Source organism: Nothobranchius furzeri, chromosome 8 (assembly GCF_043380555.1).
Source record: "Nothobranchius furzeri strain GRZ-AD chromosome 8, NfurGRZ-RIMD1, whole genome shotgun sequence".
NCBI lineage: Eukaryota > Metazoa > Chordata > Actinopteri > Cyprinodontiformes > Nothobranchiidae > Nothobranchius > Nothobranchius furzeri.
Genome location: NC_091748.1, coordinates 39,226,822 through 39,252,870, shown reverse-complemented (window position 1 = coordinate 39,252,870; position 26,049 = coordinate 39,226,822). Strand labels below are relative to the sequence as shown.

Genomic DNA, 26,049 nt, shown 5'->3' with positions numbered 1-26,049 from the left:
TACTATGCCATTTAGTTTTCACTCACAATAACTGAAACAGCCATTGGTGGATAAATGGGACAGAATATGGACAACTGTTAGCCTAATATAGCCTATGTTTGGTTGCTCATGATGATGGCATTTTCCATAACGTCACATTAAGCTGCCAAAATTTATGTTAAAGTTAGACGAGTACAACATCTCCTTTCTTTACCATAGGTAAACATAGGAAATATTAAGCAATTGACAACCCACATGGAAAGAATTCATATAAACATATAGGTTTTAATACATGTTTTGATGTAGCTTTTGAATATATGTGACATATATAAAACTGGCTGTTTACTATATTATAGATACATATATGTACCTATAATATAATATATATATATATATATATTATAGAAAAATATATAATATAGAAAAACTGTCAATTATATACACATTCGGCCAAATTCTGATTCAGGTTTTTAGTGTGGAGTGATTTTTGTGCCACCAACTGGAGCGTGCAGTGATAAATCTGCAAGAGCAACACCTGCTCTGCAGTCGTATGCAGCCCTCTCTCTGCATGCTCAACTCCGTCTCTGCCTGCACAGATCTGTCCCTGTTGTTGCTCAATTTGCAATTTTTAAAGCAATGTAGGCTCTCCGTCAGCCAATCAGACACCTCTCCATTATGCAATCAAAGCATGTCCAGGAAATACTGCCAGGAAAATTGCACTTTTTTCAGATGAAGAGGACTTTATATAATTATATTTAATTAGGTTGATTAACCCTCCTCTTTTCCTGGGACATTTCCACTGTTCACTTCCTTTTACACATCAAGGGATCATTTATGTCTGACCAAACAGAGAAGAAACACTTTATATGTTGAAATTAAAAGTCCTCTTTAACTGAAAAGAGTGCAATTTAACAGTTTTTGGAATGGGCAATGTGTCTTTTCTGGAAGTCAAATATGGTCACCCTAATCATGACACATGAATTACAACAAAGTATTTTGCAGGCAGTGGATGGTGACTGGTAGCTAACCAGCAGCAGAAAGCAGTTCAATAAGCTGTTAAATGGGTGTTTTTCTGTAAAGCAGTGTTTCCTGGACATGCTTTGTTTGGATAAAACAGAGCTGTCTGTGATTGACTGGTGGAGAGGCTACTTGTTGAGGAGAGCAGGGAGAGATTTGCATGCGCAGAGACAGAGTTGAGCCCACAGAGAGGGCTGCAGCTCCTGCACACAAGTGCAGAGCAGGTTCTGCTCGTGCAGACTCATTACTGTACGCTCAAGTTTGTGGCACTAAGTCACTCAATGAACTGGCTGGCTCGTTAATCATGTCACTTCAGGGGAGTTTTCCGACCATTTTACTTGACATCAAAGCTTTTCATTATGGTTTGTGGCATATAAACATGCTAGCGGAGTTAGCATTAGCATGTCGGTGCGGTAGCATTTTCCTCTCTCTGAAGTCTCAACTATAACCTTGAAATGTTAACGGTGTGCTGCTGTTGCTGTCTTACCCTAATGTGATGTTGAGTGACTTACATGAGCGCTGAGCAGGGTTTGCTCATCGATATAAAGGTTTTGCTGTATCACCCCTGACTTGTCAACAAAGCTGCCAGGCTTAAGGGGAGGAAGTCCTTTCTTGATACTTCATGTGTGCGAAGATGTAGTTCTATATTCATTAATTATTATTTCTGTTTCAGACTAAAAAACTCCTGTACCAACTACACGTGTCGTGATTGTGTTGAGCATGTAGATGTGAACAAATAAAAAAAGTTTACTGAAAAAAATTAAATTAAATTAAAAAAAAAACAAAATAATAGGGGGGCTTGTGATTATTTGGGTTAGGGTTAGGGTTAGGGTTAGGCCCCCCCTGAAACGGACCTAACGACGTCAGCGTATTAATGTAAAAAAGAAACTCTAAATAAACTATGTTCACACCCAGAATCAAACCCAGGTCTTCTGCATGAGAGTCAGACATCTTACAAGGTGAGCTACACTCCAGTAACATTCACAGTATCCAGTAGCGGTTTTAGGCACGGGCAGACAGGGCAGTTGCCCGGGGCGGCATTTTTTCATGACACAAAAGGGGCGCACAAGCGCGGAGTAAAAAAAAAAAAGGAAATCTGCGCCGCACCGAGGTTTTCTATTATCTGTCATATGACAGTGTCTGGATTGGAAACAGCAAGTTGGCGCCCCCTGCAGGCGCTCCTGCTGACTGAGAACGTTCACGTGCACCGTGTGTCTATGAAGAACAGGAAGGGGAGGGGTGCGGCGGGGGAATTCACCTCTGCGTCTTTCCCAGATGAAATGAGCGTGCAGGGGCTGAATCAACTGTATTAACATGGCTAAAGTCAATCACATCTTAACGTTCTTCCATATTTCATTCATAATATCATAAACACAGGCCTATCATTCTTTCAGGTTTCTCTGAATTGTGTGAAATGGCCGAATAAAAAAAGGAAAAACAAAACGATTTTGTGGTCACCCCCCCCATCAAGGTCAAATTGTTTAGTCCTGACTAAAGGAAACTTACTGAGTCAGGAGCCAAACAGAAGAGATGAACATAAAAAGGCTAAAACCACCAGGTGCCCCATTCAGGGGGAAAAAAAGAAAAAAGAGCAGAAAGATAAAGGTATGTAGCTCTCATGATGCATGTTTTCAATTTTTTGAACCAGTTAACTGGGATTTTAACGGTTAAATGCGGTCAACTAATTGCTAACAGAGCTAATAGGGCTGAAATATTTAAACGAATATTCAAATGGTTTGAAAAAAGTCCTTGAATCGTTTTTTACTGATTCAAACTAGGATTTGTTAAATGCTCGCTGCAGCCTGTGGCCTGCCTGAACAACAACAAACACATGTTGATCATGTTCACATAATAATAAATGAAACCACTCTACAAGCAGAAGAAAACTCCCCAGTCACCACTAACTATCCTGTTTATTTATTGCAGATGGCTGCACTGATTATTTTTTACATGATTTGTTCTGTAAAAGTTGGCATTTTTGGTAGTCTACAGTTTTTTATGTCAGTTTAAATTACAATTTCAGAGGCAATTCTAAAATATTATGAGCCATTGGAGATCTACCCCAACTTTTGGACTGCTCTGCCAGTCACTGTGGCTCAAGCTGAGAGGAGCTTTTCAAAACTTGATCAAGTCATACCTGAGGTCACCTATGTTTCAGGGGCGGCTCACTAACCTGGCTCTGATTAGTATCAATCACTCAGTAGGGGGAGCAGATTTCATGTGATGACATTATTGATGATGTTGCATCAAGGTTAGGTTTTAATTTTAGTTTGTGTTTTCTGTTCTAAGTGCAATGCTGTAGTGATTATCTTTAGTTTGTTATGTGTGAAATATTTTTGCTATTTAGAATATTTATTATCTATTATGTTCATATATTCTTAATATTTAGTTATTGTTTGTTTTTGTATATTTGATTCTTTATATTTTGATACAGTATATAATGTATAGTGCTTTACATTCTGACAACTTCATAGTAATTAATGTAAATATGTGCAACTTAGAAAAATGAATGTTCAATAGTCGTTCTAATAAAACATGCCTGTTTGTAGAAAACATGCGTGTGTTCATGCAGGTGGGGTGGTGTGGTGGTGGTGGTGGTGGTGGTGGGGGGGGGGGGGGGGGGGGTTGGGGGGGGGCGCTCAAAGGGGGCCTCGCCCGGGGAGTAATTCGATGTAGAACCGCCACTGACAGTATCTGTAACATTTATATCCTTGATGACAGCTGAAACAACGTCAAACCAAAGAGCGGTTCGGAGTGAAAATGGCTATTTTGTTGCTAATTAGCAGGAAATATCTAGAAGAAAGTTCTACAGAAAGTAGCTAAGGGTCCTCAGAAATGTAGCTAGCTTTGTCACTAGGCGTTAGGAACAGCGACAAAGTGGCACTGCCTCTCTCTCTGCTGCTAAAGCTACGGATAGCAAACGCTACGGGCGATGCCTGAGCGTGAACGCGCATGAAGCAGCCTGCTCGACCCGAGCATCTCTCTTTTTCTGTGATTTTACACAAAAACAGGCAATCACAGTAAAAATGCCAGGGCTCATTCTACAGGACCAGGGCATTGCAGGAGAATGTATGAAGAAGACATTTATTATTTCTATACATGTTTTGGCTGTCACACTTCCATAATGCCCCTTTAACATATTTTGTCGATTTAACTTGTACATTTAAATATAAATTGTGTACTTTTTCCAATTCATTTGTAAGAATAAATTTGAAGTCCAAAAATCTAGGGCTTAAGAAAATCCGAATTCTTGTTCCATCTAAGGAAAACGTTCAGCTGCTGGCAAACGGGACTTGGCTAAAGGTTTGTCTCATGTCATGTGTGTACATTTTGCATGAATACATGAAACAATGCTAAAAGATAATTTAGTACAACTGTTTTCTGAAAGCGGTAACCAAGTGCAAATTTCACATTTTATGGATTAAAGCACAAAACTTAAGTAGAGGATGTAAGAGAGCAGTCATCGTGTTTCTTTTAGAAAACAAAATCATGAGATGATGAATTGTGCACGTGGGACTGGTCATGGCTAGATGTGGGTTTTTCTCATCATCCATCATTATGTCACCAAGTGAAGTCTCACACACACACAAAGTGGTGAGCGCCACAAATAATTCCACCTGCCACGTCCCAGAGGAGGGACCAAAATATCAGGCAGTAAAGCCTGAGTGGCGGGGAGTCCTTGCTGCAAGTAAAACACACACCCTTTTATTCTGCTGAGGGCCGAGCATCAGCCATTTGGTTTTTGCCAGTAGATGGATCAAAATGAACCTGTAATTTTGTTTGGTGAAACATGGCGTACACACACTCCTCATGGTACCAACCATCTGTCCTGTACTTACCAGGTGCTGCCGACACAAAGTGTCCCATTTAGAGCCAGACGTGTGCTGGCTACTTGTGTACAAACCAAACTGGCTCACTTCTCCTTCTGCCATGTGGGGTTTATTAAATCAGGGCGAATGTTTTTGACGTTTTCTCTTTTCTGGTCACATGTACTGTAGCTCTGTCATTTTTTATTAACATGACACTCGGCTTCCTGCTGTTGCGGATCAGAGCCCTGCCTGGAAGTTACCATGGCGACAGTGCCGACTGGCTTGAGCCAAGGCTCGCTGTGGTGCTTTTGATGGTCAGCAGACTGTGGCTGGGACTTTGGCCCTAAAGGCGGGATTTGTTTTGGAGACAGAAAAGTTGTTAGTCCACAAAAAGCATCACAGCAGAGCAAGTTTACCTTTTGCTCTCTGCTTTGATGGCTGTGGAGTTGCAGCGAGGTTTGATGCGTTTGTGAGGAGAAAAACTTACAGATGTTACAGCCAACCACTGGAATTATATGAATGAGCTCTGTGAAATGTTTTTTTGTCTTTTTAATGAGTCGTAAATGTATTTTTTTCTGCTCTTGTGTCTGGTGTGGAATTTGGCAGCTCTGGGCTGCTCCCCTCCCTCTCTGCTCAGCCTGAGAACTGTGTGTATGTGTGTGTGTGTGTGTGTGTGTGTGTGTGTGTGTGTGTGTGTGTGTGTGTGTGTGTGTGTGTGTGTGTGTGTGTGTGTGTGTGTGCAGCCTCACTTCAGAGGAGTTTTATTGTCTTCGGTTTATCTGACTGGGAAGTAGGAGACAGAACGGCTCAGGTAAGTTAGAGATCTGAAAATAAGACTTCATCGTGATTTCTTTTTCCAGAACTCAAACTCATCTCAGCTAAGCTGGAATTTTCTTCTATTTTGTTGAGGATATTAACATTTTATTATTAACCAAACTTGTGGATAATTTCTGAAACTTGATCAAATTGAGTTTATTTTGTATTTTCATTTTTAAAAGTTAATCAGTCGTGTGTTTGAGGACCTTTTCCCTGAGCCTTGAGGCATTTGTAGGTCAGCTGCTGCGCATATCTATCACTATTTGTCTTCAGTCTCTCTTATGTGCACACGCACGCACACACACACACACACACACACACACACACACACACACACACACACACACGCACGCACGCACGCACGCACGCACGCACGCACACACAAACACACACACACACACACACAATTCAGAGAAAAATAATTTTCCACACTAACATGCTAACACATCTTTACATGATCTCTGCTGATCACTGATGTTCAGATCATGGCTCTCATTCATCGATTCTGAGGGTTTCTCTCCCGTTTGTGAACACCGGTCACTAACATAATGAGCTTTGAATCTCCTCTACAGCTGCCTGTTGTCTGGTTTATTTTGGTGAACTTTGACCTTTCGTGCAGTACAAGTGCTATGTTTTTTAGAGCTGGTTGTATTCGTCATCTCTAGTGGACATATTTGTATTCTTGCATATAAAGTGCTTAGCAGAGAGTTTAAACTGAACTCTGGCTCAAATTTGATGTGCTAATGTTTACTTTTCCTTCCAGATGACAGTTCTAGCTAACGGTCTGGGATGCTCAGTGCGGTTTTATCTGGGATGTGACTTTAGCATGAACTGAGGCACTCTTGGACAGAGAAACTGACCATTTATGTTAAACATTTTTGAACATTTTATGAACTGTTAATATGTTGCCAGCATATAAACCACCATAGGCTACTAAATGCAAACGGTGAAACAATTTCAGAACTCCAATATGCCTAAATGTCAATGCATTATTGGGCATTATTGTTACTTAGGAGGGATGTAGAGATGCTGCGTTTGCAAAACTTCAGGTTTAAAGGAGCTACTTGGATACTGATAGCAGCTAAAATGCATTAAAAACAAACAATGTGCTGTACAGCTGTATTCTGTGGAGATAAGGAGAACTTGCTGTTGTTAAAGGGCAGCCTTAAATGTTTGTAAATGTAAACTAACAGCCAAGTAATCATCTAAATCTGTTCTGAGAGGAAATCCAACACTCACAGTGACAATATCAAAATAACAGGCAGAAACATATAAAGCATGATGACAACAAACTTCTAGTCTATTGTAGCATCATCAAGGTTCTCTAATTTGTGGCAAAGGTCACATTTACCCAGCTGGGTCAAGCTGGGTCAGGCTGTAACTTTTAAGTCCACAGATTAACCCAGGAGTCATGATGTCTGGAAGAACATATCACCATATCTGCTGCTGTTCCGTCCCAGAAGAAGGACACTTCAAGTTCACGATAATAATTAAATAATGATATTAATAAACTCTGACTTTGACTTTATTACTATTTATTATAATCATCATAAATAATCACTTGTCTTCGTCTTCGTCTTCCTCCGCTTATCCGGGTCCGGGTCGCGGGGGCAGCATCCCAACTAGGGAGCTCCAGGCCGTCCTCTCCCCGGCCTTGTCCACCAGCTCCTCCGGCAGGACCCCAAGGCGTTCCCGGACCAGATTGGAGATGTAACCTCTCCAACGTGTCCTGGGTCGACCCGGGGGCCTTCTGCCGGCAGGACATGCCCGAAACACCTCCCCGGGGAGGCGTCCAGGAGGCATCCTGACCAGATGCCCAAACCACCTCAACTGGCTCCTTTCGATCCGGAGGAGCAGCGGTTCTACTCCGAGTCCCTCCCGAATGTCCGAGCTCCTCGCCCTATCTCTAAGGCTGAGCCCGGCCACCCTACGGAGGAAACTCATTTCGGCCGCTTGTATCCGCGATCTCGTTCTTTCGGTCATTACCCAAAGCTCATGACCATAGGTGAGGATTGGGAGGTAGATCGACCGGTAGATCGAGAGCCTGGCTTTCTGGCTCAGCTCCCTCTTCCCCACGACAGATCGGCTCAGCGTCCGCATCACTGCAGACGCCGAACCAATCCGCCTGTCGATCTCCCGATCCCTCCTACCCTCACTCGTGAACAAGACCCCGAGAAACTTAAACTCCTCCACTTGAGGTAGGACCTCTCCTCCGACCCGGAGGTGGCAAGCCACCCTTTTCCGGTCGAGAACCATGGTCTCAGATTTGGAGGTGCTGATCCTCATCCCAGCCGCTTCACATTCGGCCGCGAACCTACCCAGCAAGAGCTGAAGGTCAGAGCTGGATGAAGCTAGGAGGACCACATCATCCGCAAAAAGCAGAGACGAGATTCTCCTGCCACCAAACTCGACACACTCCACACCACGGCTGCGTCTAGAAATTCTGTCCATAAAAGTGATGAACAGAACCGGTGACAAAGGGCAGCCCTGGCGGAGTCCAACCCTCACTGGGAACAGGTCCGACTTACTACCGGCTATGCAGACCAAACTCACGCTCCTCTGGTAAAGGGACTGAATGGCCCTTAACAGAAAGCCACCCACCCCATACTCCTGGAGCGTCCCCCACAGGGTGCCCCTGGGGACACGGTCATAAGCCTTCTCCAAATCCACAAAGCACATGTGGATTGGTTGGGCAAACTCCCATGCCCCCTCCATCACCCTTGCAAGGGTATAGAGCTGGTCCACAGTTCCACGGCCAGGACGAAAACCACATTGCTCCTCCTCTATCTGAGATTCAACTATCGATCGGACCCTCCTCTCCAGTACCTTGGAGTAGACCTTTCCAGGGAGGCTGAGGAGTGTGATCCCCCTATAGTTGGAACACACCCTCAGGTCACCCTTCTTAAAGATGGGGACCACCACCCCGGTCTGCCACTCCCTAGGAACTGCCCCCGATGACCACGCAATGTTGTAGAGACGTGTCAACCATGACAGCCCTACAACATCCATAGCCTTGAGATACCCAGGACGAACCTCATCCGCCCCCGGGGCTCCGCCGCTGTGTAGTTGTTTGACTACCTCAGCAACTTCTGCCCCCGAGATCGGACAGTCCATCCCCAGGCCTCCCAGCTCTGGTTCCTCCTCGGAATGCGCATTGGTGGGATTGAGGAGCTCCTCAAAGTATTCCTTCCACCGTCCGACTATAGCCTCAGTTGACGTCAGCAGCTCCCCATCCCCACTGTAAACAGTGTGAGCGAGTTGCTGCCTTCCTCTCCTGAGGCGCCGGACAGTTTGCCAGAACCTCTTTGGAGCCGATCGATAGTCTTTCTCCATGGCCTCACCAAACTCCTCCCACGCCCGAGATTTTGCCTCGGCAACTGCCACTGCTGCACTCCGCTTGGCTATCCGGTACCTGTCTGCTGCCTCCGGAGACCCACAGACCAGCCACGCCCTGTAGGCCTCCTTCTTCAGCCTGACGGCTCCCCGAGCCTCTGGTGTCCACCAGCGGGTACGGGGGTTGCCACCACGACTGGCACCGGCCACCTTACGACCACAGCTAGCAACAGCCGCCTCGACAATCGCAGAGTGGAACAAGGCCCACTCGGACTCAATGTCCCCCACTGCCCTCGGGACGTGGTCAAAGCTCTGCCGGAGGTGGGAGTTGAAGACCGTCTTGACAGGTTCTTCTGCCAGGCGTTCCCAGCAGACCCTCACTATGTGTTTGGGTCTGCCAGGTCTACGCGGCATGTTCCCTTGCCATCTGATCCAACTCACCACCAGGTGGTGATCAGTTGACAGCTCCGCCCCTCTCTTCACTCGGGTGTCCAAAACATACGGCCGCAGGTCAGATGATACGACTACAAAATCTATCATCGACCTGTGACCTAGGCTGCCCTGGTACCAAGTGTACCGGTGGGCATCCTTATGTTCGAACATGGTGTTCGTTATGGCCAAACTGCGGCTTGCACAGAAGTCCAATAACAAAACACCGCTCGAGTTCAGATTAGGTGGGCCGTTCCTCCCAATCACACCCCTCCAGGTCAAGCTGTCATTGCCCACGTGAGCATTGAAGTCCCCCAGCAGGACAATGGAGTCCCCTGATGGAGCACTATCTAGCACTCGTCCCAGGGACTCCAAAAAGGGTGGGTACTCTGAACTGATATTTGGCCCATAAGCACAAACAACAGTCAGGACCCGTTCCCCGACCCGAAGGCGCAAGGAAGCTACCCTCTTGTCCCCCGGGGTAAACCCCAACACACAGGCAGAGAGTCTCGGGGCTAACAAAAAGCCAACCCCAGCCCTCCGCCTCTCACCCGGAGCAACTCCAGCAAAGTAGTGTGTCCAACCCCTCTCCAGGTCTCGGGTTCCAGAGCCAATGCAATGTGTCGAGGTGAGTCCGACTATATCTAGCCGGTACCGCTCAACCTCTGCCACAAGCTCCGGCTCCTTCCCCGCCAGCGAGGTGACGTTCCATGTCCCAAAAACTAGTTTTCTTGTCCGGGGATTGGACCGCCAAGGCTCCCGCCTTGGTCTGCCACCCGATTCGCATTGCACCGGACCCTTCATGTTCCTCCTGCGGGTGGTGGGTCCACAGTTGGACGAGCCCATGTATCCGGTTCGGGCTGGGCCCGGCCGCTACCCATGGGCGAAAGTAATCACTTGGTTCAGTATAAATGTATTTTAATTACTGAAATGAATTATTATGCTTTGGGTATAGTTATGATTGATGACAGTAATGTGTGCTCAGCAAATCAGAAGGCCAGCTTCCACCTCATCCATCTAACACAGAGTTTATCCAGAGTAAACAATAACTGCCAACACATGTTTTTGACACATGACCAAAGCTTTCTTGCTGAGAGTGGGTGTTTTCTGAGGACTTTGTAAACTAACCTCCACCAGCTTTCACGTCAGTTCTTGAACCAACACCATCCTGAGGAGACGGGACGGCCGCCCTGATCCTCTGCCAAGCTGTTCTGTCACGCCGATAAGAATAGCCTAGAATAAACGTCAACTGTAACCAGCTGACGAAAACCTTCTTCCAGAGTCATTGATTTCTGGGTTAAGTTTAGATGCAAAAACTCCTTCAGAGTTACGGACTTTGAGACGCAAAAAGTTTCATCAGTCATGTGACCCATGGAGACAACCCAGGACTGATTTGGTCGCATCGAGGTCCTTCTACCATCCTCGTGTCCAGAGGAAATCATCTCCACTTGACATCTCGGATCCAAAAGGGGGTCTCCGGAAACTGGGTGAGATAGACACTTTCGACAGATGACATTTGATGCTGTTCTCTAAGTAAACGACTCAGGTAGCTGCAAAACATCATTTCCAGCCCAGAACGCTTCCCTCTCTCTGAAAGAAACCTTCTGAGAAATCCATTCACGCATCCAAGCTCGTATTCTCATTTTCAGTTTGCCTTTTAAAACAAATTTAATATCAAAGCTGTTAAAAATTGTCATTAAATTGTCATCCATGAATTGTCATTCATAATTGTCATTCAAATCTTAAAGTTTAAAAATCGTTAGTAATAAAGTTCTTCATTTTTAAACTTGCCTCATTCTTTGAAATGAAACACAGAAAGGTATAATTATTTCTGGTTATTGAAAAAGCAAAGATTCTGATTCAAAAATAAACTTTTGCTATTAAATTTAATTACCTTAAATTAACCGTTAATCTTTGGATTAATAATAGACCAAACAGGTTGGTGTATGAACTTAAATTGATGATATAAGCTTCATAGATTAGTCTGCTTGGTCATTCTCAGAATCTACAACTTGTCACACCCTGTCCTGTCTCCCTGTTTAGTTCAGCTCTGTGTCTCGTTAATTACTCCCACCTGCCTCTAGTTTCCCAATCACCTTAGCTCCCGGTCCTCCTGTATTTAAACCCCGTCTGTTTTGTGTCCTGTGTCGAGTCATTGTTTCAGTGTCCAGCGTGCTTCATTAAATAAACTAAAGGTAAAAGTACCTACCTGTTTTCCTTCTTCCTCCCCGCGTTTGGATCCTCATCTGATCACCGCCTCGCGACCCGGCACGCTCGTGACACAACTGAATACCAACAGTGTTGACTCTAGTATGTAGTTAACCCTACACTATCCATCAAAGAGTTGAGAAGTTTAGCAAAAGCCCTGGGGTCTCATTCATCAAGCTTGTTACGCACTAAACGGGGTCAGAAAACGGCGTGAGCAACTTTCCACGCAAACTTTGGGATTTATGAAAGAAAACTTAACTGGAAAATGTGCGCAACCGTAAGTTGACTAAGGACCTGGCTTACACACCTGCTGGACATGGAGAGCACCTGCAGTGCTGCTGCTGAGAAGATAACATTATGAAATCCTGCAGCATTTTCACCTGTACCGCTTGGTTTTCACACAGAACAAGACCCCCCACACACACACAAATGCGCGCGCACACACACATGCGCGCACACTCACACACAAATGCGCGTACACACACACACACACACACACACACAGCCTGACGTGCAGAATGTGGACAGGGGGACAGATTGAGACAGAATGTCATGCGTCTGTGACAGTGTGTGTGTCCTGTCACTGTGACAGCCGTTTGGCTGACTGGTTAGCGCGCGGGACTTTCACCTGAGAGTCTGGGGGTTGAATCCCGATTGGACCTTTTTTTTAAAATCCGCCACAGATCTCTGAAGAATTCACAACATTGACGGCTTCAGCAACATTGTGCCACTCCATGGATTTTCTCTTATTTGTTTTGCAAACGCACTTCCTTTCATTTCTCCACCTCACCCACAGGTACCTCAATTTCTGCTTCTGTGAAATTGCGCTTCCTTGGTCTGCCTTGATCTACGGTCGCCATGTCATTGGCGGAGCGCTGCAACAGCTGACTCATGCATATGCATGAGATCCACAAGGCACTTTGCATTGACTATTTACCATACCACACCATACCATCTTTATTTATAAAGCACATTTAAAAACGGCATGGCAGCCGACCAAAGTGCTGTACAGAATAAAAAGTAAAAACACAATATAAAACAATACACAGTCAACAATAAAATGCACAACAAGGCAGATAATTACAGTCAATAAAAAGACACATAATAAAATAATAAAAGTCAGGGATTTAAAAATGCCTGGTCGTAAAAGTGAGCCTTCAGCAGCGATTTGAACCGGAGGAGGGATGGTGCCAGCCTCACCGAAAGAGGAAGTGCATTCCTTAGTGTCGGAGCAGCATAGACAAAAGCGCGCTGCCCCCACGTTTATTATTTATGGCAGTAAGTGGGCGTGGCGAGGGCGGGATGTGACTAAAAAGCAGCTGAGAACCTGTCTAGATAGTTTCTGATTTGTGAAGCGGAGATTGCGTGCAGCTGTGCGTCCTCCATGTTTGATAGATCACAAACCTACTTGGCGTAATTTTTTTTGCTGAGCTTAAGTACGGTTTTAGTAAGGATGCTACGCCATGTTTGACCAATGAGACTCCTGAGCTCTTGATTTACAGGAAACACCAAAATGGGATCACAAAAGCTGGTAGGAGTTAGCCTCTGTTAAAATAATTTTACAAATGACATGGAATTTAAAAAAAACTTTGATCATATATCTTCTTATGTAGCAATGAAATATATGGTAACACATAAGGATGCTTTTATTACCGTTACTTAGTGTATTATTAAGTATTAATAAAAGACTCAGTAAAGGATTAACAACTGCTTAACTGTATTAAGTAATGCATTACTAAGCAGACACTACTCTGGCCCTTTCTCCTAACCTTAAGGACACTTGATTGTTAACAATAAAGGAAGCTTTGATAAAGGGATCCTTTGTTTTTTAATGTGGAGGAACATGCGTACGAGTACGGCATGTTTCACGAATCAGGATTTTTGCCGTTTGTGCAAACATTCTAAATTTCATTCGTAAGAAGGAATATAGGACAGTTTCTATGAACATTTGATAACTGAGGTCCCAGATCTGGAGAAACTCATTCATGCTTTCATCTCCAGCAGGCTGAACTATTGCAATGGTCCTTTGTCGGATCTTCCCAAAAAGCTGCAGTTTATTCAGAATGCTGCTGCTAGAGTCTTAACAAGAACCAAAAGAGCCGAGCATGTCACTCCTGTTCTTAAAACTCTACACTGGTTACCAGTAAACTACAGAATCAATTTCAAAGTACTTCTACTAGTTTATGAATCGCTCAATGGCATAGGACCAGAAAACATTAGATCTTCTTCTTGAATCTACGCCCAGCAGGGCTCTGAGATCCTTAGGAAACAGTCAGCTTGTAGAACCTTGGGTCAGAACCAAACAGGGCAACACATTCTCACTCCCAGCACGTCAAAAACAAACGCTTGGTCAGCCACCCTCCACGTCAGACCCCTGACGCCAAAAGTGCCCTTTTTCGTTACTTATGTGCAAAAAGGGGTTTTTCCCTTATTTGACTGCAGATCCCAATGCAGCGTTACACTGACGCGATGGGATGTCCGCAGCCAGGGCACCAAACAAGCTCATTGTACCTCACCCCAACCTCATCCTCTTATTTAACCTTCCCCTCACCCCTATCCTAAACTTAACCATCTTGCCAGCAAACACGTTAGTGATGTGTCGATCGCTCTAAAAGCCGGCTCTATGAAGTGAACGGCGAGAGCCGCCTCGTCATTGGTCGGGTTTGGACCGAGCCAACGCGAGGGGAGGTTTCAACTACCACGGTGGAGGTTAAAAGTAGAGGGTATTTGTAACCTCCCCCTCGCCAGATGGTATGTTCTAACGTTCCCCTTGGGCGGCAAATACGAAAATTCACAGTCAGAATGCATGGGAAACAAACGCTTGATCACAGTGAGAGTAACGTTTTAGGTAGCAAGAGGGTTAAGGTTAGGATGAGGGAGAGGGGGAGGTTATAAATAGTGAAACGTTAAGGTTTAGGTGCGGTTAAATGAGGTGGTTCGGTGCCGCATCAGCGGATATCTAATCACGTCAGTTTTACGCTGCATTGGGATCTGCAGTTACAAAAGGGAAAAAAAAACGTTTCGCACATAACGAAAAAGGGCACTTTTGGCGTCTGGGGTCTGATGTGGAGAGTGGCTGACCAAGCGTTTGTTTCTGACGCTTAGGGTGTGAGAATGTGTTGAACAGGGTGATGCTGCTTTTAGCTGCTATTCTGCACACAGATGGAATCAGCTTCCTCAACCATCCATCCATCCATCCATCCATCCATCCATCCATCCATCCATCCATCCATCTATCCATCCATCCATCTATCCATCCATCCATCCATCCATCCATCCATCCATCCATCCATCCATCCATCCATCCATCCATCCATCTATCCATCCATCCATCCATCCATCCATCCATCCATCCATCCATCTATCCATCCATCCATCCATCCATCCATCCATCCATCCATCCATCCATTTTCAGCCACTTATTTGGAGTCGGGTCACTGGGGCAGCAGCCTAAGCAGGAAGGCCCAGACTTCCCTCCCTGCAGCCACTTCCGCCCTTCCAGGGGAATCCTAATGCATTACAGTTTTTTTTTTCGATTGCTAAACTCAAAAATCAAAAAAGAGGCACAATTTTCACAACCTCTACTTTTGTTCCCAATCGCTTGACTCAATTTATCACTACTTAAGATTTCCTGATCATATTTGAAGTCTGATTTTCCTCCTTTACACTCTGATGTAAATTTCACATCACCTTGCTGTCAAAACACAACACACAATTTTCAGGTTTGCACACACTTTCCACATCAATTCTCAAAGCTTCAATCAACAACACACAAATATTCAAATCTCTAAACTTTCGGGTCTGGCGAGCAATTTGCAATCAGGGACTGCAGCATAAAAGTAAGTTTCCACAAGGCTACCCAGGTGTATGAGTGGTTTCAGGACCACCCACAGTCTTCCATTTTATACCTTCCACCTTATTCCCCCTTCCTCAATCCCACTGGGGAGTATTTATCAGCCTGTAGGTGGAAGGTGTACGAAAGGAATCCACAGAGCGAGGTCCCACTGCTTCAAGCCATGGAGAAGGCTTGTAGAGATGTGGCTTTGAGGCCTGTCAGGGCTTCATGAGGCACTCGAGGCGGTACTTCCAGCGCTGTTTGGACCAGGAGGACATCGCCTGTGATGTTGATGAGGCCCTCTGGCCAGACAGAGACCGGAGGCATGATGCCCCATGGTTATGCTTGGGGGGGGGGGGGGGGGGGGGGGGTGTTTTAACCGTAAAAATAAAATGTTTTGTCTCAAAATGTGTGTGATGTCTAATGTTTGTCTCAGAGAAAAGTGGGCCCTGTCATACATTCAGTGTGTAATTCATTGTGTTCCCTTTAGACAATCGTGTTTTCAGTTTAGCTCTTCAGTGTTCTCTCCATGCTTGGTAGTGTTCACCCAAAGGCTACTTGTGTTCAAGCAATGAGTGGTGTGTGTGTGTCATGTGTAAATGTGGCTGTGTTTACCAAATGAAAACACGTGTTCCATTTTGGGAACATGTTACGATATGTGATGGCAGGGGTTTGTTGCAAAGGGAAGCCATGGTTTAGGAATTTGTGTGTTACGTTTGGGGTTTTGTGTGTGCAGTTTTGAAAAACGCGTTTTAGCGATCGAAAAAAACTGTAACTGACCGGCAGACAAACACTCCCTCCAGTGTGTCCTGGGTCTTCCCTTGCGTCTCCTTCCGGTTGGATGTGCTCAGAGAACCTCACCAGGAAGGCATCCAGGAAGCATCTCAACCCTCTGGAGGCAGGCGGTGCAGATGTGCAACGTTAAAACCTACCTACCTCCACCTACGTATTTCATGATCATTTTTTTACTCAGAAGTACCCCTGAAGGACTTAGTTGTTCGTCCTTGTTTCAAAACTTATTTTGAGCCTGAGAGGGTTAACTAGATGCCTGAGCCACCTCAACTTACTTTTCTTGATGTAGAGGAGCAGCGAGTCTACTCTGAACCCCTCCCGGATGACCGAGCTTCTCACCTTATCTCTGAGGGAGAGCCCAGACACCCTGCAGAGAAAACTTACTTTGGCCACTTGCATCCGCAATCTTTTGGTCACTACCCAAAGCTCGTGACCATAGGTGAGGGTAGGAATGTAGATTCACCAGTAAATGGAGAGCTTCGCCTTCTGTTTCAGCTCTCTCTTCACCACGACAGACCGGTACAACGCCCGCAGTACTGTAGTAGCAGCGCCAATTCACCTATCGATCTCGTACTCTAGCATTCCCTCACTCGTGAACAAGACCCCGAGATACTTAAATCCTCCACTTGGGGCAGGACCTTGTCCCTGACCCAGAGAAGGAATTCTACCCTTTTCCTACTAAAGCCCATGGTCTCGGATTTAGAGGAGCTGATTCTCATCCCAGCTGCTTCACACTCGGCTGCAAACTGCTCCAGCGAAAGCCGGAGATCACGTTACGATGAAGCCAACAAGATCACATCATCTGCAAAAAGCAGAGGTGTGATTATTAGGCCACCAAACAGATCCCCTCAACACCTTGGCTGCACCTAGAAATCCTGTCCATAAAAGTTATGAACACAATCAGTGACAAAGAGCGGAGTCCAACTCTCACCGTAAACAAGCCCAACTTACTGCCGGCAATGTGGGCCAAGTTCTGACACCGGTCCTACAGGGACCTAACAGCCCATGTCAGAGGGCCTGGTACACAATATTCCTGAAGTACCCCCCAGAGGGCCCCCTGAGGGACGTGGTCGAATGCCTTCTCCAAATCCACAAAACACAATGTAGATTGGATGGGCAAACTTCCCCGCACCCTCCAGGACTCCCCTAAGGGTATAGAGGTGGTCCAGTGTTCCTCGGCCAGGACCTTACCAGGGACGCTCAGGAGTGGAACGCTCTGTAGTTGGAACACTTATGCGGCCCCCCCTGTTTATATGGGGGTACAACCCCCCCGGTCTGCCAATCCAGTGGAATTGCCCCTGATGTCCACGTGCTATTGCAGAGCATTCAGCAAAACACCTTAATCATTAATGTAAACTATTTTATTTAAACATCCAAACATCTTCTATGCTTTTTCAGTAAAGTTCAGTTTCACCAAAAGGTTGACATCAAAGGATTAAAGACATTTAGTCTTAATATTATACAAATGAATACATGCCTTAGTAATGATTTAAGCTTTTTATTTGTTATTAAAGTTGTTCTTGCAGGTTTTCTACTCCCTGTTGTAAAACTGCTGAACTCAGCATTTATATAAAAGAGGAAAGTCGACAGAAAGGAAGATAATAAAACCAAACATCTGTTCCAACAGGATTTGGGACGTTTCACTTTACTTGGACTGTAGTTTGTAATTCTGGATAAAAACAGCCTTGATGCTGCTCTTGTTGTCCAGTTGAACCTCGGCTGAGTTCTCCAGTTTACAGCAAACTCACTGAAACTCAAACACTCCCTGGGAAGACATTCACCAAGGTCCAGTATTGATTATTTTACATTGTATGTAGTTTGAAGGCCGATCACATCTTGTGGTGGTCTTGACTGAAACCTCTCCCTTTCCTCTTCTCTCTCCTCTGGCCTCTCCACTCGTTTCGGGTCTGTGGTGAAACTGAGCTTTGCTTCATGAAATTTTCCATCAACAGCAGCAAATAACAACAGGGTCAGATGAGGAAAGCATGGCCCTGAACGCACCACGAGGCCAGAGCAGCGGGCTTTTGGTTTGGCCCATGGAAAGTTCCCCTCTTCTGGACTGGGTTAGCACACACACACTATCTGAGGCTTCATCTGGCCTCAATTGTCTCAACTCAGATAAGTGTAATTGGTTTCCAGCATGCTATTATTGTTCAGAAAGCTGGTGACAGGCTGTTTGATGCTAATAGAGGGGTTTAAATCACCTCGCTGGCTGAGTGCCTTTGGGTGGGATGAATGAAGAGGTGAGGCCTAACTTGTCAGGAATTTTCACTCTCCGCTCATTTAAATGCACTTTCTGATGACTTGTGTTTTATTGCTGTATTGTGTGAAGAGGAAATGGGTGTTAAAGCTCCCTTCTGCCAAGAAATGTCCACGCTTTCAGTCAGAATGCTTTTCTAACACACCCTGATTCCCTAAAAGCTGACCTACTGATGGTTGAATTCCTCTTGCTGCACTGAACGTGACTCAACAAAGTGTGGAGAAAGCGCAGCATGCAGTTTAAGGCCCTATTATCATGTTCAGCACATTCCACACACACAGAGAGGCGACTAAATAAACATTACCGCATGTCTCTGAATGAGTTTATGCAGTAATTACCCATAATGATGGATCATTAAGATTGATCATTAAGGGGTTTTATTGTGTTAGTTGGGAATAGCTTGTTCCTCCTGGTTAAAGCTCAGTCAACCGTCAGAGGAGCTGATGGGTCTTGTGTGCTGCTCTGTTGATCGTCTCATTTAAGTAATTCCAATAATTAGCTGTGATCACCCAAAGAAGTGCAAGGCGAGTAAAAATGTGTCCCCCTGTGTTCATGCATGTATCTGTGGAACTACTGGGTGGATCTACATGCAAATGTAGGAAAATAACCATTAGAGGTTTGCCTACTGCTGCCTAGCTAGCTAGCTAGCTAGCTGCCTCCACAGCTATTGACATTAGAAGATACAAAAATGTCATTTTGATCGATAATGAGAACATTTTTTGCATTGTAGGCAAGAGTATTCTCAACGTGCACACAGCCTGCAAATAGATCATGCTGGCTCTTGCAGAGTTTGACCAAGACAAACATACATCCATTATTTCTCAACATGAGAAAATGTTGGTGTAAAGCTCCATCCTGAAAGTGAGCAGGTTGTATGCATTCCCTCAAGTCAGTTTGAGGGGTACAACATTTGTACTGTTACAAAAACACCAAGCTATAAGGAGATGCTGCACTAACTAACTCTATAATGAAAAGATCAGGGCTTCATTTGAACACAAATTTATCATATATCCAAACGGATTTGATGTTGTTTACATTATTCCTTTAGTTTAACTGATGCTTGGATCTTAAACATTCTGCTGTGGATGACTTGCTGCAATCTTTTAGTGATGTTCCCCTTTTTGGCTTAATGTTTATCTTAATGTTAATTCATTTATTAGACATTTTTGTCCAGGTTCTCAAACCTGCATGTCTTTGGTCTGTGGGAGGAAACCTGGAGAAAATCCACACGTGGATGGGGAAAACATGTTAACTCCACTCAGAAAGGATGCAACTATCTTGCAGTGCTGCCAGTTGCACCACCATGTTCCCCCCCCCCCCCCCCCCCTCTCTCTTTAGTCCAATCAAGGTGAACTAAAATAGACAAAAAATCACTATATCTTTTGACCCTATGTCAACATTTAAAGGTCAACTTCAATGAAAAAAAATTTCTAATGATTGTTTCTGATTATAAACAGTCACTCAGAGTTTTTCATGCAGGCTGAACATGAAAATAGTCTCCTACACCTATCTCCTGCATTAGCTTCTGATAGAAAATAGACGATGAAACTCTAGGATTAGAAAAGCCTGACGGATCTATGTCACACTGTCACTTAACATTCATGGACTCACCCGTCTTAACTCATGACGGGGAAGGTTGTTGTTGGTTTGATGTCCACATCAGAGAACTACAGATAAGTTATCAGAAGCTAACTGTTAGCATCAGCAACACCACCACACAGCAGAACTCCTCCAGGCTTGTGTTATTTGTGGAGATAAAACATCTATATCAACGGATAAGTGGTAGAGTCACATTGCTGTGACCCAGTCCAAGGCAAGATGTCCAAATATCAGGAAATAATTCTACAAATCCTGCCTCTGGCTGACTTCTCTGTGCTGAAACAAGTGCAATAGAGCTTTTTGTCCCCAGAGGATGACTTACTAGGCATTCCTTCCTACCACTGTAAATGTATTAAAAACCAGTAAAGCTGACCTTTAAAGAAGCCCTCATAAAGCAATGATTGGATGTTCAACTGCTACTCCCCCATAAGACCTGGAAGCTGTCCGGAGCCATTTTTCTAACATCGTCTCCATACATAATGTTATTTTAGACTCTGACTCTTGTGTCTAGTTCACAGATGGGTGTTGGGTCATCAGAAGCCTTCAGGATGTCTCTGATGTTTCATTAGCAACCAGTTTTCTGGCGTTTATTAAACCCACATCTAGAGGCTCAGTAACAGTCATGCATGTTTAATATAACCCAGGAAATAGACTGTACCAAAGGTTAGACATCAGCTAGAGGAGCGAAAGACAAAGCTTCACCTGTTTTAGATGCTGATTAGGGATTCTAGATACTGTTGTTTTTACTGATATCCAATATAGACCGATACTGATATATGCTCTCTCTCTCTCTCTCTCTCTCTCTCTCTCTCTCTCTCTCTCTCTCTCTCTCTCTCTCTCTCTCTCTCTCTCTCTCTCTGTCTCTCTCTCTCTCTCTGTCTCTGTCTCTGTCTCTCTCTCTCTCTCTCTCTCTGTCTCTCTCTCTCTCTCTCTCTCTCTCTCTGTCTCTGTCTCTGTCTCTGTCTCTCTCTCTCTCTCTCTCTCTCTCTCTCTCTCTCTCTCTCTTCCCTAAGCGTGACCCCAATATGTGTGTATTGGTTAGTAATATATTTGTTCTTATTCTGCATATTGTAGTTATGGTGATAAAACATTTATAAAGATCTTCAGGTAGGAAAAGCAAACCTTGGGGAAGATGTTTGTTTTTGTTTTTATTGGCTGTTAGCCGTGTAGCCACACATAGCTTTGTGCTGTGAGGGCAGTAGATCCTCACTACACAGGGCAAATTTCTACTTCACATGTTGAACCAAATAAAGTCAAATATCTCAGAAACTTTATCACAGATATTTCATATTTTGACATTTTGAGAGAGGAGCTGATTGGTTTGATGTATGTTATGAGTATGGTATGTAAAGGTTGGGTCATTAAAAGACTGAAAATCAATTCCAATGTTTTCCGATATGGGCTAATATTAATGGTACACTGATAATATCAATCATCCCTAATGCTTGTGAATCTCTAAAGTGTGAGCTATCAATAAAATACAGAGTGCATAATTTTCAGTATCTGAACTGTTCTGACTCGTTCACCTCACTCAGTTACTCACTCACTCACTTTCCCTGCCACACATCCTGCTCCACACCTGCTGTCAGGTGTATGAAGTGCCGTCTGGGTGTTTGAGCTGACTGATGGCTTCCTGCAACAGGAGTCTGCTTGCTGTTTGACTGACACATCAGAGGACATAACGTACAGTTACGGGCATGTCGGAATGTTTTCATGCATCTCGCCAAGATAGCGGAAATGCCCTCAGGTTTAGGCTCCGGGGGTGCAGAGCAGCTGTTCTTTAGGCATTTTGGGAATTCCTGCACACTCCTAGTTCAGCATAGGGATCAAGAGGTCAGCAGGTCTTGACATCTCTTCCACTGTAATACCATATGATGTATCAATGGAGGAGGGATAGAATCTCTGAGAATGGGACATAAAAGCCTTGTGTGTGCCAGAGGATGGTTAATTTGACCTTTGATCTTGTACTTGATGTGGTTTGCTTTAATCATAACCCCATGAGGAGAGTTGAGACCGATGACGCTGATGGAACTGTAGACTCTCTCACCCCTGTAGAATCCTAGACCGAGGACCGACGCTAGTGTTCTCCAGGGAGGTGGTACAGGGCCCAGGCGCCTGCCCAGATGCACAACTCTCTGAATGGAAACATGGAAACTGGTGTTTTTGCTTCCCGTAACTCAACGCTCTGTCTGTGCCTCAGGGAGGCCGATGTTTGCCAGATAAGCTAACTCAGACATGCCAGGAGGAGAGTGTGTGTGAATCAGTAGATTTTATGGGACGTTATTGGCAGACCTCCATTTGGAAGAGAAGTAAGCCTAACTCGTTGCCAAGATAAATCATTTGCTTGTCGGATTCAATTATCCATGTCATCTTATCTGCATTTTTACATTTTCTGTGAAGTTTACCACATGCCTACCCCTGTTTAATTATTTCATGTAAAGTAATGAACAACCTGTAATGCAACGCCAGTATTGACATTGGCCTCTTTGGCAGGTGGTTTTGTGAAGGCCGTGAGCTTCAAAACTCCCCTGACATACAAATCTGGAGGGACGGTGACCTGCACACTCTGGTGATCACTGAAGCCTTCGAGGACGACACGGGACGTTACACCTGCATCGCTTCCAACAGTCTCGGAGCGGACAACACCTCTGCTGAGGTTTACATTGAAGGTCAGAAACTAAAACTGAATGAATTTTGCAATCAGATAAGTACTTTCTTGACTTTGCATTTTTCAGTTTATTTTAGACTATTATACTTTATTTATATAAAGGCAATCAATTGTATTTGTATTTTAATTGATAAACCTTGTTTTTAGTTTTGAATAGTCTTTCTAAAATAAACACAATTTAAAAATAAACCTTTTAAAACTCAAAAAATGTTCCAAACTGTGTTATTAGCTTGAAATGAAATCAGTTTGAATGGTTAAGAATTACCGCAACGCCGACTGTAATGAACGAGGAATGTCGATACCCTCATGCAAACTCAGCATCTGCTGTCCAGGAAACTTCTGTTCAATCAGACCTTCAAGTTTAAGTCAAGTCCTCAGCTGACCAAATGGACCACGAACCTCCATATGACTCACGTTGAATAGTCAGAGAAGAAAAGATGGATAACTAGTATGCATGCATCTGTTTTTGAGTACGTATGCACATGTTACGAGTGTATTTATGTGTGAGTATGTGCAGAAAAAGGTCTTGTGTTACTGAGTAAAGAGTTGCTTTTGTTTGAAGGACGTGTTTGCCGAGTCATTGAATCTCAAGAGCACCAACTGTCAAGCACGAAGGTGGCAGTATCATGGTGTGAGACAGTTTTTAGGAATAGTAAGTTTAAAGAAGGAGGATTACTTCAGACCTCCTGAGAATAACTTAAAACTTTAAAACTTGAACGTAATCTACTTAAAGAGTGGGAGAGTGGGCTCGAGTCGCTGAGCTACACTCATGTTGATTAAAATAAATCCTGTAACGTAAACGAATCTGTGCACCTGATTCTTCATTAGAGATGATCATGAATTAATGTTAACTGTGGTGGGTGTTCTTCAAGGGTTGATGGTTGTGAGACTTGAATGGAATCATAATCTTACTTTTTACGTTCATATAAAATGAAATCTAGGTCTCTGTCTGACTGAGAAACTCTGACATCTTCATATTTATTTATCTTTATAGCAGCCGTCTGATAAAAAATATTATAATCCAAATAAACACACTTTTCATAACACTGATGGACATTCTGCCTCTGGATGTTTTCTAACCAGAGCATCACAGACATGACATTTTAGCTTTGTAGTTCTTGACTTCCAGCTATCCTCAGTGTCCTTAAAATATCACGAACTACAGGAAACTGTTGAGGAAGTAATCACTGGGTGCAAACCTGAAAGGAAAAAAATACTTTGATTTTATTTGCACAAACATTGTTAAGGTGGAAAAACCCAATTTGGGCCCTCGTCTAATCTTTGCTCTCTTTTATCTTTGCTATGAGAAAATGGTTTGGACAGAAACTACATGAGGCTGCAGGAAAATAATTAAAAACACATTATCATAAAGAATGAATAAAAGAAGAAGTCATTTTTTTAAGCTGTAACAATAAAATCCTGCGGCATTGTGTTTGAATATTACACCAAGAGCTAACAAGCACAACTAACAGTGAGAAAGTTGTGTTACAGAAAATAAAGCTTTAAAACAAACGGGTTCAGTTTCAGTTCACTTGTCACAGGAGCCTTTTGACCTGTGTCATTTAAATCATGCAGGTGTAGAAAAGTACGTTCAGAATGAAGCCGTAAATGCAGTTTACAGATGTGTGTAAAGCCATCACGGATAGAAACAGTAGCTAACATGCTCATTTAATTTTCAAATCATCTAAATAAATAAAAAAACATTCAATAACTGAAGTCTATTCAACACTTTCTAATACGTCCGATCTCATAGGGATACTATGCCACTTTTTCATATTTTTAAATCATTTCCTTGAGCCAGTATGTGCTAAAATTAGCCTTTAGAGTTAATGAAAAGATCCCCACCGCCTTCTGTGGCCAGAATACCACACTTGCAACTTCGGACAGGCAGGTTAAAGACCTGTTGGGACTTCCCTGGCACTGCAGTCTGCTTCCAGCTGATTTTGTGCATGTTTTAGATTACAAAACAGCTTTTTTGAAGATTTGAAGAAAAAAAATCCACAGTGTAGTGCTCTTCCACCTGCAGGAGCGTCTTCGTCTGACTCAGAAGGAGAAGGAGCATCAAAGTCAAGATCAGGAGCCATGCCTCAGTACGTGTTTCTGCATCACCTCTGTTAATCCCAGAGACGGTTACAGCCCTGAACAAGTCAGCAGAGCCCAGCTGCAGCTCGTCAAGTCTGCTGTCTGCTTCTCTCTAACCAGACCCTTAAAGGGACTGAGACAGCCACGACGCTGACCCAGAACGGGACACATTCCATATAATGAGAGGGTTAACATGAAAAAGGACGACCGTGTCACAGTTGTCCTGTGAACCTTCAGATTTAAGCGCTAAACCTTGTGTGTGTTTGAGTCTTGATGGATTCATTTTTAGACTCCAACCAAAACTATTTATCCTGATGAGAATACTTTTCTTTCCATTTGAACACCACATGCTTTCTATTTCTCACAATGTGTCTGATTATTATCTTCTGTATAAATCTGCCTCCATCTGAGCTGCTTCCTGATTTCTGTTTCTGTTCCTCTTTGTTTACACGCTGAAGCCAAGATCTCTGACATCATCTTAGTTGCTGCAGACATTTTCTTTTCTTGCTAATATCATATTTCACTAAAAGCATACAGAATCACGCACGCTCATTTATATTTCACTTTATTAAAGAGCTCAGAAAAAGACCATGTCGATGTCCTTGACGATACGTTCGTCTTCACCCAAAGCCCCGGAGGTGCTACCTCACCGCTCCTCCCTGGTCCAGTCCATGTCCCAGCCCCCACAGCGGGTAAGAACACACACCTCCCAGGACAGAAGAGCCAGACATGCTGGTGTGTGTGTGAAAAAACCTAAAAACTCTCCCCCTCAGCTGAGTGTTTTCTCTCTAGATGCAGAGCCCGGTGTTACCGCTGCATGGTGGTGAGTTGGCAGGTCCTCCACTGTTCACCAAGGTGGGTTTACATGTGTAACATACTTTAAACAGCATTATGGTCAACACTCCAAATTTTGTCACAGTCCACTGAAAGTAATCTTACAGACTACTGCACGATCCAAGTAAGTTAAAAAAAGCATCAGATGCCTTCATGCATGTGTACGATGTGCCTGCCACACACACACCCACCCAGAGATCCTGGAACACGTGTCTCTGGACTGGCTATAATAACAGTCCACAGTGTTGTGGGTTTCAGCGCTGGGGGCCAGATCCTCCTCCTCAGCGGACCTCTCTGCAGGTCTTGTGATAGCTGGACTGAGACGGGCCGAGGCAGAGCTTCAAACAGCCCTGCCAAACCCACGAGGGTCAGGTCCCCTTCACTTTCA

At 44.2% G+C, this 26,049-nt stretch overlaps 1 protein-coding gene across 4 annotated transcripts in view; it reads left to right on the top strand.

Moving 5' to 3' along the window:
• Window positions 1-26,049, top strand: part of palld (palladin, cytoskeletal associated protein) — a 111,916-nt gene that overhangs the window by 41,696 nt on the left and 44,171 nt on the right. For all 4 annotated transcript variants that reach the window (XM_070554015.1, XM_054734868.2, XM_015975634.3 and 1 more), the window contains exons 3-6: window positions 22,571-22,746; window positions 24,772-24,835; window positions 25,402-25,519; window positions 25,620-25,682. In XM_070554015.1, the coding sequence (XP_070410116.1) occupies window positions 22,571-22,746; window positions 24,772-24,835; window positions 25,402-25,519; window positions 25,620-25,682 (421 nt within the window). The remainder of the gene's footprint in view (window positions 1-22,570; window positions 22,747-24,771; window positions 24,836-25,401; window positions 25,520-25,619; window positions 25,683-26,049) is intronic.